Source organism: Protomyctophum parallelum (genome assembly GCF_964188405.1).
Source record: "Protomyctophum parallelum genome assembly, chromosome: 17".
Lineage (NCBI taxonomy): Eukaryota > Metazoa > Chordata > Actinopteri > Myctophiformes > Myctophidae > Protomyctophum > Protomyctophum parallelum.
The window spans coordinates 46389644-46409002 of NC_139719.1; the positions used below are offsets into that span (position 1 = coordinate 46389644).

The following is a 19359-nucleotide window of genomic DNA, read 5'->3' on the forward strand; positions in this document are numbered from 1 at the left end:
ACCATTCCTTCATGTTCAGTGACATTTGCATCGATTACTGGTGCAAATTGAGAATAGTAACACTCATCATCCTCATCATCACTTCCAGACAGCTGGAGTTGCTCATCATTACTGACCTCAGCTTCTGCGGTTTCCGGGCTCCTCACTGGGTCGTTGTGGCTCGGTTCCTGCTCAGAGACAGTGGAGGGTAGAAACCCACAAGGGAGCAGTAGGTCTCGATGCAGCACTCTTTCAGGACCATCACTGTTTTCTGGAGCCACAACATAAACAGGTGAGTCTTCTATCCGTTTCACTATTTTATGGATTGTGTGGCTCCATTTATCGGCTATCTTGTGTTTCCCACGGATCCCAACATTTTTTACAAGAACCCGATCTCCAATTTCCAATACAGATTCTCTGACCTTATTGTCAAATCGCTTTTTGTTCCGGAGGGCATGCTTTGTGCTGTGTTCAACAGCAATCCTATAACTCTCCTGAAGGCGTTCTCTCAAGTTCCTCACATACTCTGAGTGAGACACATTGCTTCGTCCTTGCCGGCTAAGCCCGAAGGCAAGGTCAATGGGTAAATTTGGTTGTCGGCCAAACATAAGTTGGTATGGGGAGAACTCAGTTGTGTCATTCTTGGTGCAGTTGTATGAGTGTACCAATGGCTGCACAAAGTCCCTCCACCTTCCCTTCTCTTCTTCCTGGAGTGTTCCCAACATTCCAAGGAGTGTTCTGTTAAACCGTTCCACAGGATTCCCACGTGGATGGTACGGTGTTGTACGTGTTTTCTTGATTCCAAGTAGACGGCACAGGTCCTTTATCAGTGTAGATTCAAAATCCCGACCTTGGTCACTGTGTAACCTTTCAGGGAATCCGTAATGAATGAAGAAGTTGTTCCATAATGCCTTTGCGACAGTCCTTGCCTTCTGGTCAGCTGTAGGGACTGCTACCGCATATTTTGTGAAATGGTCAGTGATGACCAAGATGTTCTTCGTCCCTCTTTCATCCGGTTCCAAGGACAAGTAATCTATACAGACCAATTCTAGGGGTCTGCTTGTCTCGATGTTTACAAGTGGAGCACTTCGTTCAGCTCTAGCCTTCCGTCGGATGCATCTCTCACAGGTTCGGACTTTGATATCAACATCATCGGCCATGTGTGGCCAATAAAACCTTGTTCGAACTAAATCCATAGTTCGGTCAATCCCCATGTGTCCAACATCGTCATGAAGACCTTCAAGAGCTGCTTGTCTGTAGTTTTGTGGAAGGACTAGTTGATAGTAGGCCTCTCCTTTAACCGTTCGTTTTCTGTAGAGTACTTCATCTCTCAAGACCAGCTGGTCCTGGACTCGCAACATTTGTTGAACCTCCCGTTCTTCTCGTTGCCTCACTCTAAAGGACAACCGTTTCCCAGTCTTCAGTATGGACATGACCCTGCTGATGGCAGGATCATTTCGCTGTTCTCGAGCCCAGTCCTGTTGAGACATGCGCGGCAGGGTACATGACCCAGGAAGGAGATAAGCAAGGCAAAACACAGGCAATTACACTCACCAGAGAATCTTCATTAAAATAAACAAAAAACGATCCTCCCAGGTCATCTGGTGGAAAATAATAACTCTGAAGTTATTTACTCAACTTCTGTGACTATTATTTCTTAGATTTGTATCAGCATCAATCTTTGTTCTTTCAAATCTTTCCACATATGTTTCTCTCTGTCTCACTGTCTCAGGCTCTGGCTTCCTTTTCTCTTACTCTCCACAATGCAGGGAAGTAATCCCACACATATGCCAAGGAGCTCCCCCTGGTGGAGAGCTCACCTACTGTCCTAAGGCTATTTACCCCTTTCAGTGTAGTGTTCATTTTATATGGGTTACATCACTATATGTATTAATTGTCTGTAGGTCAGACTACAGTGTAATGTAACGATGTATTCATTGTCTGTAGGTCAGATTACAGTGTAATGTAACTATATGTATTCATTGTCTGTAGGTCAGACTACAGTGTAATGTAACTATGTATTCATTGTCTGTAGGTCAGACTACAGTGTAATGTAACTATGTATTCATTGTCTGTAGGTCAGACTACAGTGTAATGTAACTATGTATTCATTGTCTGTAGGTCAGACTACAGTGTAATGTAACTGTATTCATTGTCTGTAGGTCAGACTACAGTGTAATGTAACTGTATGTATTCATTGTCTGTAGGTCAGACTACAGTATAATGTAACTATGTATTCATTGTCTGTAGGTCAGACTACAGTGTAATGTAACTATGTATTCATTGTCTGTAGGTCAGACTACAGTGTAATGTAACTATGTATTCATTGTCTGTAGGTCAGACTACAGTGTAATGTAACTGTATTCATTGTCTGTAGGTCAGACTACAGTGTAATGTAACTATGTATTAATTGTCTGTAGGTCAGACTACAGTGTAATGTAACTATGTATTCATTGTCTGTAGGTCAGACTACAGTGTAATGTAACTGTATTCATTGTCTGTAGGTCAGACTACAGTGTAATGTAACTGTATTAATTGTCTGTAGGTCAGACTACAGTGTAATGTAACTGTATTCATTGTCTGTAGGCCAGACTACAGTGTAATGTAACTATGTATTCATTGTCTGTAGGCCAGACGACGCCATCCCTCCCTGAAGAGCGGAGTCTTGTTGAGGTAAAACATTTGAGAGAATAGCGAATTAGCGATGGAATATAATCTGTAATTGTATCAATTTATGTAATTCCTCATGTTATTCTTTCCACAGCTTTAGTGTAGGGAGTCTTCTGTTGTTGGTCATGATGAGTGACACCTGTCAGTATTAAATATATATCACATACATTTATATATACAGTACTTGCACTTGACTTTGAATGAAGAGCATCTCTCATCGTTATCCTACTGTAAAAGTTACAGTAACAGACATTATCGATCTATAGAGAGATTGATTTCTGAAAAGATGAGCATAAGTTCACCACACTTTGGCCAATTGTTGTTTTGCTGTTTTGACACAATAATCTACACTGCCGTATCAGCACGTTCCTTTTGCACAACAGTTTACAATGACAGAAAGAAATCATGCTCCCATTATTGTCTATAGAATGTCCTAGATTACTGACTGTATCTAATCGTTGGGAATAATAATTATGATTTCAGTAGATTGATTCAGTAGAGTGTGTGTGTGTGTGTGTGTGTGTGTGTGTGTGTGTGTGTGTGTGTGTGTGTGTGTGTGTGTGTGTGTGTGTGTGTGTGTGTGTGTGTGTGTGTGTGTGTGTGTGTGTGTGTCCTACAGGATGAATACTACACACTGACTCATACCCCACGCGGGACGTGTTTGATCATCAACAACGAGATATTCACCGTGGACGAGCTGAATGACCGACCAGGAACTCTGAAAGACCAGGGTTCGTATCCCTGCTTTAGTGACCTGTTCTGATCTAATCTATTTCTGTTTGATCAAAGTCAATCTATGTCATCTATGATTTGTGCTTTGGACCACTAGTTATGGGCGGCCATAAAAAAAACATTTTTTTTCTCTCTCTCTCTCTCTCTCTCTCTCTCTCTCTCTCTCTCTCTCTCTCTCTCTCTCTCTCTCTCTCTCTCTCTCTCTCTCTCCTCATGGTGTCACACAGAGGAACTGAGAAAGGTGTTCTCCAAGCTGGGCTTTAAGGTGGAGACACACTCCGACCAGACGGCGGATGACATCCGTCGTGTGCTGAAAGATCTGGGAGGAGGAGATTTCAGCGAGGCAGATGCTTTGGTAGGAGGTGTTGAACATCTATACAGAGGTGTCAGTCCTTGGCAGATGCTTTGGTAGGAGGTGTTGAACATCTATACAGAGGTGTCAGTCCTTGGCAGATGCTTTGGTAGGAGGTGTTGAACATCTATACAGAGGTGTCAGTCCTTGGCAGATGCTTTGGTAGGAGGTGTTGAACATCTATACAGAGGTGTCAGTCCTTGGCAGATGCTTTGGTAGGAGGTGTTGAACATCTATACAGAGGTGTCAGTCCTTGGCAGATGCTTTGGTAGGAGGTGTTGAACATCTATACAGAGGTGTCAGTCCTTGGCAGATGCTTTGGTAGGAGGTGTTGAACATCTATACAGAGGTGTCAGTCCTTGGCAGATGCTTTGGTAGGAGGTGTTGAACATCTATACAGAGGTGTCAGTCCTTGGCCTGTTTCCACACTTTTCATTGTGCCTCTTTCATTGACATCAGGTGGTGTGTGTGCTGTCTCACGGCAACATGGGATGCGTGTACGGTTCGGATGGTGAGAAGGTTTCGCTCAGAGAGTTGACTCAGCCCTTCAGAAGCAGGAACGCTCCCACCTTGGCAGGGAAGCCCAAGCTGTTCTTCATCCAGGCGTGCCAGGGGAGCGACTACCAGAGGGGGGTGTTGCTGCCTGCACCCCCGACACCCAGCGGGGGACAGGGCGACACACTACAGGAAGACTCTGTCTCGGTGCCCCAGGACGAAATGGTTCCAGACGACGCAGACTTCCTGATGGGCATGTCGACCGTGGAGGATTGCAAATCATTCCGGAGCATTAAGAAAGGTTCCATCTACATCCAGGAGCTGTGTGAACAGCTTGAGAGACGAGCAGTCAGGTGAGACGGAGGTTTCAACGTCTGTCAGCTTGACTTTACAAGCCTTTAACAATAAATGTTCATCTGTTCTAAGTAGAACGACTTCCTTCTTTTATTATTTTGTTTACAAAATAAGCCATTGGGAGGAGAATACCAGTAGATAATTGTATTTATTATTAATACGCCATTGGGAGGAGAATACCAGTAGATAATTGTATTTATTATTAATATGCCATTGGGAGGAGAATACCAGTAGATAATTGTATTTATTATTAATACGCCATTGGGAGGAGAATACCAGTAGATAATTGTATTTATTTAATAAGCCATTGGGAGGAGAATACCAGTAGATAATTGTATTTATTATTAATAAGCCATTGGGAGGAGAATACCAGTAGATAATTGTATTTATTATTAATACGCCATTGGGAGGAGAATACCAGTAGATAATTGTATTTATTTAATAAGCCATTGGGAGGAGAATACCAGTAGATAATTGTATTTATTATTAATACGCCATTGGGAGGAGAATACCAGTAGATAATTGTATTTATTTAATAAGCCATTGGGAGGAGAATACCAGTAGATAATTGTATTTTTTTAATACGCCATTGGGAGGAGAATACCAGTAGATAATTGTATTTATTTAATACGCCATTGGGAGGAGAATACCAGTAGATAATTGTATTTATTTAGTGATTGAGGGTTCTCAAAGAGTTGTATAAATGCATTACAACAACATGCCAAAGGGGACATAATATTATTATAATAAATGCATTACAACGACATGCCAAAGGGGACATAATATTATTATAATAAATGCATTACAACGACATGCCAAAGGGGACATAATATTATTATAATAAATGCATTACAACGACATGCCAAAGGGGACATAATATTATTATAATAAATGCATTACAACGACATGCCAAAGGGGACGTAATATTGCTCAAATTGTCCTAAAGGGAACTTCATGATGTAAATCATTCTGACAGGACACTCTTCCCTCTGTGTTATCATGAGCTCTGACACAGAGAAGTGATTTTCACTACAGAATAAACATTGATGAAATGTCCAGAGCTGGATTTTAGCTGTATTTCTGTTTTCCTAATGTAACGTTCTACTCCACGGTTTGTTTCCTGACAGAGGAGAAGACATCGTCAGAGTCCTGACGGCCGTCAACCGGGAGGTGGGAAGCAGACGGTTGAAGACGTACAAACAAATGCCAGAAATCCGCCGTAACACCCTGACCAAGACACTCGTCCTCAAATTAATCTGAGACAGCGAGACTGTACAGCTTCCAAGTATGACCACACGTTGACCATTTCTCTACTAGATGCTTCATATTCCTTTTGTTTATGAAGTGGGAACTCTGGTGTTGTTTTAAAAAAAGTGCCTTAACCATAATCATGACTTGTCAGTGACGAATCCCGGACACACAGCAATAACACACCTCTGAATTCAGCGATTGACCAATCAGAATCAAGCATTCAACCAAGCCGTGTAATAATGACAAATATACCTTTTTGTTTCTATGACCATATTAATATTATTATACCATAAGGAAATGTACCTGATCTTTGGAGTTTGGGTTCAAAGGTCACAAGTAGAATCTTCTGGGAGTGACGGCAGGCTTTAGGTGAAGGTAGAGATGTCAACATTCTTCAATTCATCTTTTATTTATTTTTCTCACACCTGTGATTGATATAAACTGATCTAAGGAGTTGATTATAGTCTTATTTTATTTGTTTACTAAACGGAAACCAGCCAATCAGAATGAAGGAAAAAGCCTAGCCGTTTTAGACCTGCCCTAAAGGACCAGATACAACTAAAGGGTTTCTCCTTCAGGAACAGCATCCTGGGTCCTTTTATAATGTATATACAGTAGATTATGTCACTTTTGAAAATGTTTATTGGGGTTCATGTTTGGGTAATGGTCGAGGCTACATTGTTTAAAGTGAGCAGTGCCTATCATCACAATGATGACGTCTGGTGATGTCGACCGACAGACAGACAGACAGACAGACAGACAGACAGACAGACAGACAGACAGACAGACAGACAGACAGACAGACAGACACTGTCCATTGGAGCGACTGCACTGCTCAAAAATCTGAATGATTTTCTTTTTCTGTTTATCTCTTTTTTTTCTGTTATTTTCATTGGATTGTTCAGTTTTTATTGTGATATGGAGTAGAATGATGGCCTGCAAATATCAAGCTTGGCCTTGGCCTACAATCTCCCACCAGGGGGCGGGTTTGGACCAAAATGCGTGCAGTACAAAGTAACTGTGATTCTCCGCTCCCCTGGGTCTGAAATGAAGGATAATTTAATTAAATCTTATTGAATCATTGGTGGAATTAGACTATGATGTATTGGAAATGTATTCTGTAAGGTTACAATTTACAACTCTGCATTTTGAGCAGACGCTCTTAATCCAGAGCGATTTCCCTGGAACAACATATTTTGAGACTGGAGTCAATTACATATAATCTTTTGTTGTCCTTGACATGAAAAAGTTTGAGAACGACTGATGTAGAAACATGAGGTTTTTCAGAAGAAAGAAAACTGACTCACTGATTTTATTCTTATTTTTTTACACACCATTAAAATGTTCTTATTTTGATCATAAATAAGACCCAATTACTGAATGTCAGTCTCGGGGTTTTCTTATTTACTACGACACGATACATTATTATTATTACTAATGGGCCTCTTATTTGTGGACAGTATTTTTTGTGGCTTTCGCCATTATTTAATATTTTTTATATAAGAGGGGCAGAGAGTAGAGAGATGCGGGGGTGGCATGCAGTGAGGGCCATCGGGATCGGGAGTCGAACCGGCGGCACACTGCCGGACTGGCTTACCAGCCAAGGTGCCTGGACCGCTGAGCCACGGCCCAGGCCTTTGTGGACACAGAGCCAAATGACGTCACATTGTAGGCTCTACAGAGTTAAATGACGTCACATTGTAGGCTCTACAGAGCCAAATGATGTCACATTGTAGGCTCTACAGAGCCTTAATGATGTCACATTGTAGTCTCTACAGAGCCAAATGACGTCACATTGTAGTCTCTACAGAGTTAAATGACGTCACATTGTAGGCTCTACAGAGCCAAATGACGTCACATTGTAGTCTCTACAGAGCCAAATGACGTCACATTGTAGTCTCCACAGAGCCAAATGACGTCACATTGTAGGCTCTACAGAGCCTTAATGATGTCACATTGTAGTCTCTACAGAGCCAAATGACGTCACATTGTAGTCTCTACAGAGTTAAATGACGTCACATTGTAGGCTCTACAGAGCCAAATGACGTCACATTGTAGTCTCTACAGAGCCAAATGACGTCACATTGTAGGCTCTACAGAGCCAAATGACGTCACATTGTAGGCTCTACAGAGTTAAACCAACTTTTATTCGGCTCTAAAATAGGAGTATGAATCGGCCCTTAGTTTCCATTTGGTTTTCGTCAGTGAAAAAAGGTAGTCGACGAACATTCTTCGTCTTAGTTTTAGGCCCTTGCCACACGAGAACGTCTCGGGCTGTTTGTAAACGATATAAAACTCCCCTTCGTCCATATTGCGGTTATGTAAATGATGCCTGTAGTCCAGACGAGAGCTCCGGCCACCCAGAGAAAGCTGCGTGTAGTGTAGGCTAAATGCATATATGTGGCATTGTGGCATAATCATTCAGTAGGCATGCATGGGCATAATCAACTTTAGCTGATGTTTTTCTTTCTTTTCATTACAAATCATTACAATTTGAATGATTTTAATGATCTGGCCTACTATTAATACTCTCATATATCCTCTTCTGCCAGAAGTAAAGGCTACAAAGTATAGCCTACATAAGCATGAGATTAATAGATTGCAGATCTTAAAGCTCACAACGAGGGGCGGCACTTTTCATGGCCTAAAAGTCCCAGGGCACACCTATATGTATATATATATATATGTATATATATATATATATACATATATATATATATATATATACACGCACACACAGTAAAACCTATTTGATACTATATTTACACCCAATATACTTACAGTAAATATAAACAACATGCAAACATCTATGACAGCATTCACCAAATAACTTTAAAGAGAAAGAAGTGGACAGTGACTGTTTAACCGATTTTTTTAATTGTTTTTTTAACGTAGGCCTACAACTTGTTTTGCCTTGATGTAATAATAAAGAAACCTAGAACATACAAAAGTGCACACGAACATGCACGTTCAAATTGTCTGCAAATATCAAGCTAGGCCTTGGCCTACAATCTGCCACCAGGGGGGCGGGTTTGGACCAAAATGCGTGCAGTACAAAGTAACTGTGATTCTCATGTCTTCCTTGTATTCGCCTGTTCATTTCATTCAGGTGGTTAAAATATCAGCCATTTCGTGCTGGTCTTGAACACCAGACCTCATTATGCAAACAGTTCTGCATAATTATTTTTGATTGCTCAGCAGACAGACGGCATTGATATAGGATATATACACGTGACGCAACACAACGTTTCCTCTGGAATAACGTTGGACTCCAAAGGCAGCGTTTTGCAGGCTTTTGCTTTTTATTAAAGTATGATGCTTGGCATTGGCAAGCATCATACTTAAGTACTTACTCGTAGTCACTGTCGAGGCGGTAAGCCGTGGTTTTAATTAATATAATAATAGTGCTGTCGGGTTTCTAGGTTGACTTAATATGTTAGACAACCTCCCAGTCACTTTAACGTTTATCCGTTCTCTTGTTAGACGTTGGCTCTGACTTGTAGCGGACAGCCCTGTCATTGTATGCGTGTTTGTATACAGACTGCTTAGAAACAAAGGGAGGCTTGCCTCGTGCGGCGACAGCACAAACAATCAGTTTAATCTAAAATGTGGTCCTATAGTTATTTATGTCAATGCTTTATCTCGTTTGTAGACGCCGGCTAGAGTGTGCGTGTGTACACACACGGGCTGTGAGCGAGAGGCTGCTACAGTGTGTGTGTGTGTGTGTGTGTGTGTGTGTGTGTGTGTGAGACACGAGTCTATATAGGTAGGCTTAACGTCTGTATTGCTGACTTTATACAGTAGGTAAGCCTGTTAAGTTGCTTTGCTTCATATCTGGGTTTGGTTGCCATGTGTGTAGTATATTGTGATTAATGAAAATGTTTGCATTTGTCAGGTGTGTGAGCGGTTCCTGGTTGTCTCTCCAGAAATGTATAGAATTGCCAATTGGAGAAGAAATGTGAGTATGATAATAATAGTGTATATATTATATATAGTATGATGTCTTTATGTGCAAAGTTGATCGAAAGGAGGTTCATACAGTGTGATTCTGTCGTAACATTCTATGACATTTCTGCTTGTGATTCTGTGTTTTGAATGATTGATTGATTGAAATATGTATTAACAGTTTGCAGAATTACTTTACATTTGAAGCACAAACTCAATACAAAGACTGTGACTAACTGTGAGTGGACGACCCAATCAAGCATTACACTTGTTTACAACAGGGTCCACCGTGTTCAGTTCATCAAAACATTTAGAGACGTACAAATACACTTCTATATAGCCAAAGAACAGAACAGGAATTCATCATAAAGGAGGTAAAAAGGGAAAAGATACATAGTGAGGGAAAGGGGGGGGGGGGGGGGGGGTGGGATTCAGATTTTAAGGGGGCCAGTTTCGAATTGCAGCCGTCCGTAGGTGCCCTTTGAGAGCGGTTTTGAAGGAGTCAAGGGATTCGCATGTCTTAATGACTGTTGGTAGGGCCACATTTTGGTGGCATAGGAGCATTCTATGTGTTTATGTGGTGACATTCAGTGTACAGCTGCAGTTGATGAGACTGTGTGGCCATTGTGAACAGAGTCACATCATGCACGTAAACAGAGAGCCACATGGGTAATGTAGTTTGTTTAGTTTAGTTTCAATGGATTAAACAGTGTTTTTTGTGTATGTAGGTTTATGTGGAGGTTTAACCCATTCTGGGTGGGAACCCCTTCTGGTGTTGCATTATTATGTAATGCTAAAATAGCAGATCTACAAGCTCTATAGCGCCGTGCCGAGTGCGGCGCTACGAGCTTGTAGGTCTGCTATTTTTGAAGAATCGTGAAAAGTGACGTGAAAGTGTTTGAGAAGGACTGACAGAAAAACAGCTTTTTCACCAAAACAGTCGGGATTTAGAAGACTTTTGAGGAATCGTTCGCTGCTCCTTTTTCTTTGTAGTTCATTTGTAATCAATGTTCAGCTGCTGTGAGTGAGTAGTTTATGCTCCTATAGATCATAGACTTATAGTGATCAGTAGAATGCACAGCTGGGCTAGGCTAGGCTACTGTTCTCTCTCTGTGTGTGTGTGTGTGTGTGTGTGTGTGTGTGTGTGTGTGTGTGTGTGTGTGTGTGTGTGTGTGTGTGTGTGTGTGTGTGTGTGTGTGTGTGTGTGTGTGTGTGTGTGTGTGTGTGTGTGTGGGCTGTATCAGAGTGAATTTAAAGATAAATATCCACAGACGTCCTGATGGACATGTGGACCGTGGAGGAATGCGTATCGTTCTGGGACTCTAACCCTGTGACACCCAGCGTTAGGACTCTAACCCTGTGATACCCAGCATTAGGACTCTAACCCTGTGACACCCAGCATTAGGACTCTAACCCTGTGACACCCAGCATTAGGACTCTAACCCTGTGACACCCAGCGTTAGGACTCTAACCCTGTGATACCCAGCGTTAGGACTCTAACCCTGTGATACCCAGCGTTAGGACTCTAACCCTGTGATACCCAGCGTTAGGACTCTAACCCTGTGATACCCAGCATTAGGACTCTAACCCTGTGACACCCAGCGTTAGGACTCTAACCCTGTGACACCCAGCATTAGGACTCTAACCCTGTGACACCCAGCATTAGGACTCTAACCCTGTGACACCCAGCATTAGGACTCTAACCCTGTGACACCCAGCGTTAGGACTCTAACCCTGTGACACCCAGCATTAGGACTCTAACCCTGTGACACCCAGCATTAGGACTCTAACCCTGTGACACCCAGCGTTAGGACTCTAACCCTGTGATACCCAGCGTTAGGACTCTAACCCTGTGATACCCAGCGTTAGGACTCTAACCCTGTGATACCCAGCGTTAGGACTCTAACCCTGTGATACCCAGCATTAGGACTCTAACCCTGTGACACCCAGCGTTAGGACTCTAACCCTGTGACACCCAGCATTAGGACTCTAACCCTGTGACACCCAGCATTAGGACTCTAACCCTGTGACACCCAGCATTAGGACTCTAACCCTGTGACACCCAGCGTTAGGACTCTAACCCTGTGACACCCAGCATTAGGACTCTAACCCTGTGACACCCAGCGTTAGGACTCTAACCCTGTGACACCCAGCATTAGGACTCTAACCCTGTGACACCCAGCATTAGGACTCTAACCCTGTGACACCCAGCATTAGGACTCTAACCCTGTGACACCCAGCATTAGGACTCTAACCCTGTGACACCCAGCATTAGGACTCTAACCCTGTGACACCCAGCGTTAGGACTCTAACCCTGTGACACCCAGCGTTAGGACTCTAACCCTGTGACACCCAGCATTAGGACTCTAACCCTGTGACACCCAGCGTTAGGACTCTAACCCTGTGACACCCAGCATTAGGACTCTAACCCTGTGATGCCATTGGTCATGATATTTGCATATAAATACCCCCCCCCCCCCCCCCCCCCCCACAGAGGCTGACATTCACACACATAAAACAATCTCTGGACTCTGTGCAATCCATCCATCTTCAACCGCTTATCCGTAGTCGGGTCGCGGGGGCAACAGCTCCACCAGAGAGCTCCAGACTTCCCTCTCCCGAGCAACATTAGTGACTTCCTCCTGGGGGATTCCGAGACGTTCCAAGGCCAGAGAGTCGATGTATTTCCTCCAACTGCGCCTTGGTCTGCCCCGGGGTCTCCTCCCAGTGGGACATGCGTCGAGGACCTCCCTAGGGAGGCGCCCGAGTGGCATCCTAACCAGATGCCCGAACCACCTCAGCTGGCTCCTTTCCAGGCGAAGGAGCAGCGGTTCTACTCCGAGTCTCTCTCGTGTGACTGAACTTCTCACCCTATCTCTAAGGGAGATGCCAGCCACCCGTCGAAGAAAACTCATTTCAGCCGCTTGTATTCGTGACCTTATTCTTTCGGTCATGACCCACACTTCATGACCATAGGTGAGAGTAGGAACACTTCATGACCATAGGTGAGAGTAGGAACACTTCATGACCATAGGTGAGAGTAGGAACACTTCATGACCATAGGTGAGAGTAGGAACACTTCATGACCATAGGTGAGAGTAGGAACACTTCATGACCATAGGTGAGAGTAGGAACACTTCATGACCATAGGTGAGAGTAGGAACACTTTATGACCATAGGTGAGAGTAGGAACAGTTCATGACCATAGGTGAGAGTAGGAACGAAGATTGCTCGGTAGCCAGAAAGGACCCATCTACACCCAGAAAGGTTCCATCTACACCCAGAAAGGACCCATCTACACCCAGAAAGGACCCATCTACACCCAGAAAGGACCCATCTACACCCAGAAAGGACCCATCTACACCCAGAAAGGACCCATCTACACCCAGAAAGGACCCATCTACACCCAGAAAGGACCCATCTACACCCAGAAAGGACCCATCTGCACCCAGAAAGGACCCATCTGCACCCAGAAAGGACCCATCTACACCCAGAAAGGTTCCATCTACACCCAGAAAGGACCCATCTACACCCAGAAAGGACCCATCTACACCCAGAAAGGACCCATCTACACCCAGAAAGGACCCATCTACAGCCAGAAAGGTTCCATCTACACCCAGAAAGGACCCATCTACACCCAGAAAGGACCCATCTACACCCAGAAAGGACCCATCTACACCCAGAAAGGTTCCATCTACACCCAGAAAGGACCCATCTACACCCAGAAAGGTTCCATCTACACCCAGAAAGGACCCATCTACACCCAGAAAGGACCCATCTACACCCAGAAAGGACCCATCTACACCCAGAAAGGACCCATCTACACCCAGAAAGGACCCATCTACACCCAGAAAGGACCCATCTACACCCAGAAAGGACCCATCTACACCCAGAAAGGACCCATCTACACCCAGAAAGGACCCATCTACACCCAGAAAGGTTCCATCTACACCCAGAAAGGACCCATCTACACCCAGAAAGGACCCATCTACACCCAGAAAGGACCCATCTACACCCAGAAAGGACCCATCTACACCCAGAAAGGACCCATCTACACCCAGAAAGGACCCATCTACACCCAGAAAGGACCCATCTACACCCAGAAAGGTTCCATCTACACCCAGAAAGGTTCCATCTACACCCAGAAAGGTTCCATCTACACCCAGAAAGGACCCATCTACACCCAGAAAGGTTCCATCTACACCCAGAAAGGTTCCATCTACACCCAGAAAGGACCCATCTACACCCAGAAAGGTCCCATCTACACCCAGAAAGGACCCATCTACACCCAGAAAGGACCCATGTTACCCAGAAAGGACCCATCTACACCCAGAAAGGACCCATCTACACCCAGAAAGGACCCATCTGCACCCAGAAAGGTTCCATCTACACCCAGAAAGGACCCATCTACACCCAGAAAGGACCCATCTACACCCAGAAAGGACCCATCTACACCCAGAAAGGACCCATCTACACCCAGAAAGGACCCATCTACACCCAGAAAGGACCCATCTACACCCAGAAAGGTTCCATCTACACCCAGAAAGGACCCATCTACACCCAGAAAGGACCCATCTACACCCAGAAAGGTTCCATCTACACCCAGAAAGGACCCATCTACACCCAGAAAGGACCCATCTACACCCAGAAAGGACCCATCTACACCCAGAAAGGTTCCATCTACACCCAGAAAGGACCCATCTACACCCAGAAAGGACCCATCTACACCCAGAAAGGTTCCATCTACACCCAGAAAGGACCCATCTACACCCAGAAAGGACCAATCTACACCCAGAAAGGACCCATCTACACCCAGAAAGGTTCCATCTACACCCAGAAAGGACCCATCTACACCCAGAAAGGACCCATCTACACCCAGAAAGGACCCATCTACACCCAGAAAGGACCCATCTACACCCAGAAAGGACCCATCTACACCCAGAAAGGTTCCATCTACACCCAGAAAGGACCCATCTACACCCAGAAAGGTTCCATCTACACCCAGAAAGGACCCATCTACACCCAGAAAGGTTCCATCTACACCCAGAAAGGTTCCATCTACACCCAGAAAGGACCCATCTACACCCAGAAAGGTCCCATCTACACCCAGAAAGGACCCATCTACACCCAGAAAGGACCCATGTTACCCAGAAAGGACCCATCTACACCCAGAAAGGACCCATCTACACCCAGAAAGGACCCATCTACACCCAGAAAGGACCCATCTGCACCCAGAAAGGTTCCATCTACACCCAGAAAGGACCCATCTACACCCAGAAAGGACCCATCTACACCCAGAAAGGACCCATCTACACCCAGAAAGGACCCATCTACACCCAGAAAGGACCCATCTACACCCAGAAAGGACCCATCTACACCCAGAAAGGTTCCATCTACACCCAGAAAGGACCCATCTACACCCAGAAAGGACCCATCTACACCCAGAAAGGTTCCATCTACACCCAGAAAGGACCCATCTACACCCAGAAAGGACCCATCTACACCCAGAAAGGACCCATCTACACCCAGAAAGGTTCCATCTACACCCAGAAAGGACCCATCTACACCCAGAAAGGACCCATCTACACCCAGAAAGGTTCCATCTACACCCAGAAAGGACCCATCTACACCCAGAAAGGACCAATCTACACCCAGAAAGGACCCATCTACACCCAGAAAGGTTCCATCTACACCCAGAAAGGACCCATCTACACCCAGAAAGGACCCATCTACACCCAGAAAGGACCCATCTACACCCAGAAAGGACCCATCTACACCCAGAAAGGACCCATCTACACCCAGAAAGGACCCATCTACACCCAGAAAGGTTCCATCTACACCCAGAAAGGACCCATCTACACCCAGAAAGGACCCATCTACACCCAGAAAGGACCCATCTACACCCAGAAAGGTCCCATCTGCACCCAGAAAGGACCCATCTACACCCAGAAAGGACCCATCTACACCCAGAAAGGACCCATCTACACCCAGAAAGGACCCATCTACAGCCAGAAAGGTTCCATCTACACCCAGAAAGGACCCATGTACACCCAGAAAGGTTCCATCTACACCCAGAAAGGACCCATCTACACCCAGAAAGGACCCATCTACACCCAGAAAGGACCCATCTACACCCAGAAAGGACCCATCTACACCCAGAAAGGTTCCATCTACACCCAGAAAGGACCCATCTACACCCAGAAAGGACCCATCTACACCCAGAAAGGACCCATCTACACCCAGAAAGGTTCCATCTACACCCAGAAAGGACCCATCTACACCCAGAAAGGACCCATCTACACCCAGAAAGGACCCATCTACACCCAGAAAGGACCCATCTACACCCAGAAAGGACCCATCTACACCCAGAAAGGTTCCATCTACACCCAGAAAGGACCCATCTACACCCAGAAAGGACCCATCTACACCCAGAAAGGACCCATCTACACCCAGAAAGGACCCATCTACACCCAGAAAGGACCCATCTACACCCAGAAAGGACCCATCTACACCCAGAAAGGACCCATCTACACCCAGAAAGGACCCATCTACACCCAGAAAGGACCCATCTACACCCAGAAAGGTTCCATCTACACCCAGAAAGGACCCATCTACACCCAGAAAGGACCCATCTACACCCAGAAAGGACCCATCTACACCCAGAAAGGACCCATCTACACCCAGAAAGGTTCCATCTACACCCAGAAAGGACCCATCTACACCCAGAAAGGACCCATCTACACCCAGAAAGGACCCATCTACACCCAGAAAGGACCCATCTACACCCAGAAAGGACCCATCTACACCCAGAAAGGACCCATCTACACCCAGAAAGGACCCATCTACACCCAGAAAGGACCCATCTACAGCCAGAAAGGTTCCATCTACACCCAGAAAGGACCCATATACACCCAGAAAGGACCCATCTACACCCAGAAAGGACCCATCTACATCCAGAAAGCCCATCTACACCCAGAAAGGTTCCATCTACACCCAGAAAGGACCCATCTACACCCAGAAAGGACCCATCTACACCCAGAAAGGACCCATCTACAGCCAGAAAGGTTCCATCTACACCCAGAAAGGACCCATATACACCCAGAAAGGACCCATCTACACCCAGAAAGGACCCATCTACATCCAGAAAGCCCATCTACACCCAGAAAGGTTCCATCTACACCCAGAAAGGACCCATCTACACCCAGAAAGGACCCATCTACACCCAGAAAGGACCCATCTACACCCAGAAAGGACCCATCTACACCCAGAAAGGTTCCATCTACACCCAGAAAGGACCCATCTACACCCAGAAAGGTTCCATCTGCACCCAGAAAGGACCCATCTACACCCAGAAAGGACCCATCTACACCCAGAAAGGACCCATCTACACCCAGAAAGGTCCCATCTGCACCCAGAAAGGTTCCATCTACACCCAGAAAGGACCCATCTACACCCAGAAAGGACCCATCTACACCCAGAAAGGTCCCATCTGCACCCAGAAAGGTTCCATCTACACCCAGAAAGGTCCCATCTGCACCCAGAAAGGTTCCATCTACACCCAGAAAGGTCCCATCTGCACCCAGAAAGGTTCCATCTACACCCAGGAGCTGTGTGAACAGCTTGAGAGAAGAGCAGTTGGGTGAGACGGAGGTTTCAAACATCTGTCAGCACTGAGGACCAAAAACATTAGAGGCCTGTTCATGTTTCTGTTCTAAATGCTTCATTATTTTTTTAAATATTTTTTTTTGTCTTTTTCTGACAGTAATCTGACGGTAATGGGGAGAGAGATGGAGGGGAAGACACGCGGCGGAGTCCGTCGGGTTCGGGAGTGGAACCCGCCGCCCGGCTGGCTCATTGGGCCCCCAGACGGGTGAGCTAACCGCCCGTTTACTAGATAAGCCAATGGGAGGAGAGGACCACATCGAGGGTATATGCATGAAGTGAACGGCAGGTCGAGTGGCAAATGTGAATTTAATGTTTAAAGTAATTTAATGCAGTCAGATAATGACTTTTCTGTCTGGATGTCTGGGGCTGTAATCCGCGCAATGCTACATTTACATTTACATCAGGGTCCACCGTGTTCAATTCATCATAACCTAAAAAAAAACAAACTTTGGTTTCCGATTGGCTGTCATTTTTGGGCATTTATTTTATTTTATTTTATTTATTTATTTTTTCGTGGGAAGGATGGGTAGCAAGGATTAAAAAAGAAAAATCCTACGGCAATGATGGATAGGCTTCTACATATTTCATATTTTGGCTATGTGAAATAACTGGCAGTTTTAATGGTTAATACAACTTTACATTGTTTTCATTACACAACTAGAAAAAGTGCCCTTCCGGGCACAGGTCTCCACCAGGTTATCCACAGATCCGTGCAGTTAGAGGTAAAAACACTTTTTGGCCAGTTATAGCGCCACCTTGAGGCTGAGTTGAAATTGTTCATGTGGCATTTCGTCCTCGGCCTAGTGGGAATGTGGGTGCACAATTTCACGGAAATCACGCGATGTGTTCATGATTTGCAGCATTTTGTTTGAAACTGAGCACTCCTGTGAACTTTGGAAGCCAATCTTAACCAATCAGGATGGAGTCTGATAAATCTGAAAGACCCGTTTCGTTGAACGGCTCTAGAGAGACTGTGTACCAATTTGCGTGATGTTTGGACAAAATCTGTAGGTGTACTGTGCAAAAACTTGTTTTGCACAAAGCGGCCTCCTGGTGGCGCTATAACAGGCCGTTGTGGAAAGTTTGGGGCAGAGGTTCATCGTTGGCATCCAGGGAGTGTGTGTGCAAAATGTGGCATCGAGCGGGTTAACGGTGGCCGAGATTAGCTTAGCGGCCTCTTGGTGGCGCTATAACAGGCCGTTCTGGAAAGTTTGGGGCAGAGGTTCATCGTTGGCATCCAGGGAGTGTGTGTGCAAAATTTGGCATCGACCGGGTTAACGGTGGCCGAGATTAGCTGGTCACGGACACACGGACGGACACACGGACGGACACACGGACGGACACACAAACGGACGGACGGAGTGCAAAACATACTCTCCCCACATGCCTTCGGCCTGGTGGAGACAATGACATACCTGGATTAGAGCAGCAGGTTTAGAAAATAGGGTTGCAGATATTTTCTGCTGCCCTGCGGTTGGCTTTGGCAATTATTTTGGTGGCATTTTAATGTGCGGTGGCAGTGGCACCACAACACACACGCAACAGAAACACAACACTATCGGCGTGTGTTATTCAATGTGTGTTTGTGTTTCCCATTGAACCGGGTCTGCATGTCACGTTAAAACATGTTCCCCTAAATATTTCTGTCGGAGGCAGCGCGGTTTAGTTGAGAGAGTTGCGACATCTCCGCTCACTGCTTATTCGTGGGGCTGCATGTGTCATTGATCAGTCCATTGTCGTCACTCTCTGTCTCTAAACATCTCTAGTCTAGAGGCTCCGCTCCGCTCCGCGGTCAGAGCTGAGCAACATGGCGGCGAACAGAGCGCTGTGTTGACAGTGTTGTTACAAACGATAGTGGTTCCTACGTGGATTTTATTTTTTATAACGTAGGATGAGGTTGCTTGTCCCGATGGTCT

General features: G+C 45.3%; 1 protein-coding gene across 1 annotated transcript; it reads left to right on the top strand.

Moving 5' to 3' along the window:
* Positions 1 to 218: 218 nt before the first annotated feature.
* Positions 219 to 5982, top strand: LOC310874814 (caspase-8-like; the record flags this gene model as incomplete). Its single annotated transcript, XM_083787681.1, has 6 exons — positions 219 to 271; positions 737 to 752; positions 3269 to 3380; positions 3609 to 3736; positions 4193 to 4581; positions 5710 to 5982. The coding sequence occupies 6 exons, from the start codon at positions 219 to 221 to the stop codon at positions 5840 to 5842; spliced, it is 831 nt and encodes a 276-aa protein (XP_083643807.1). The 3' UTR covers positions 5843 to 5982.
* Positions 5983 to 19359: the final 13377 nt, after the last annotated feature.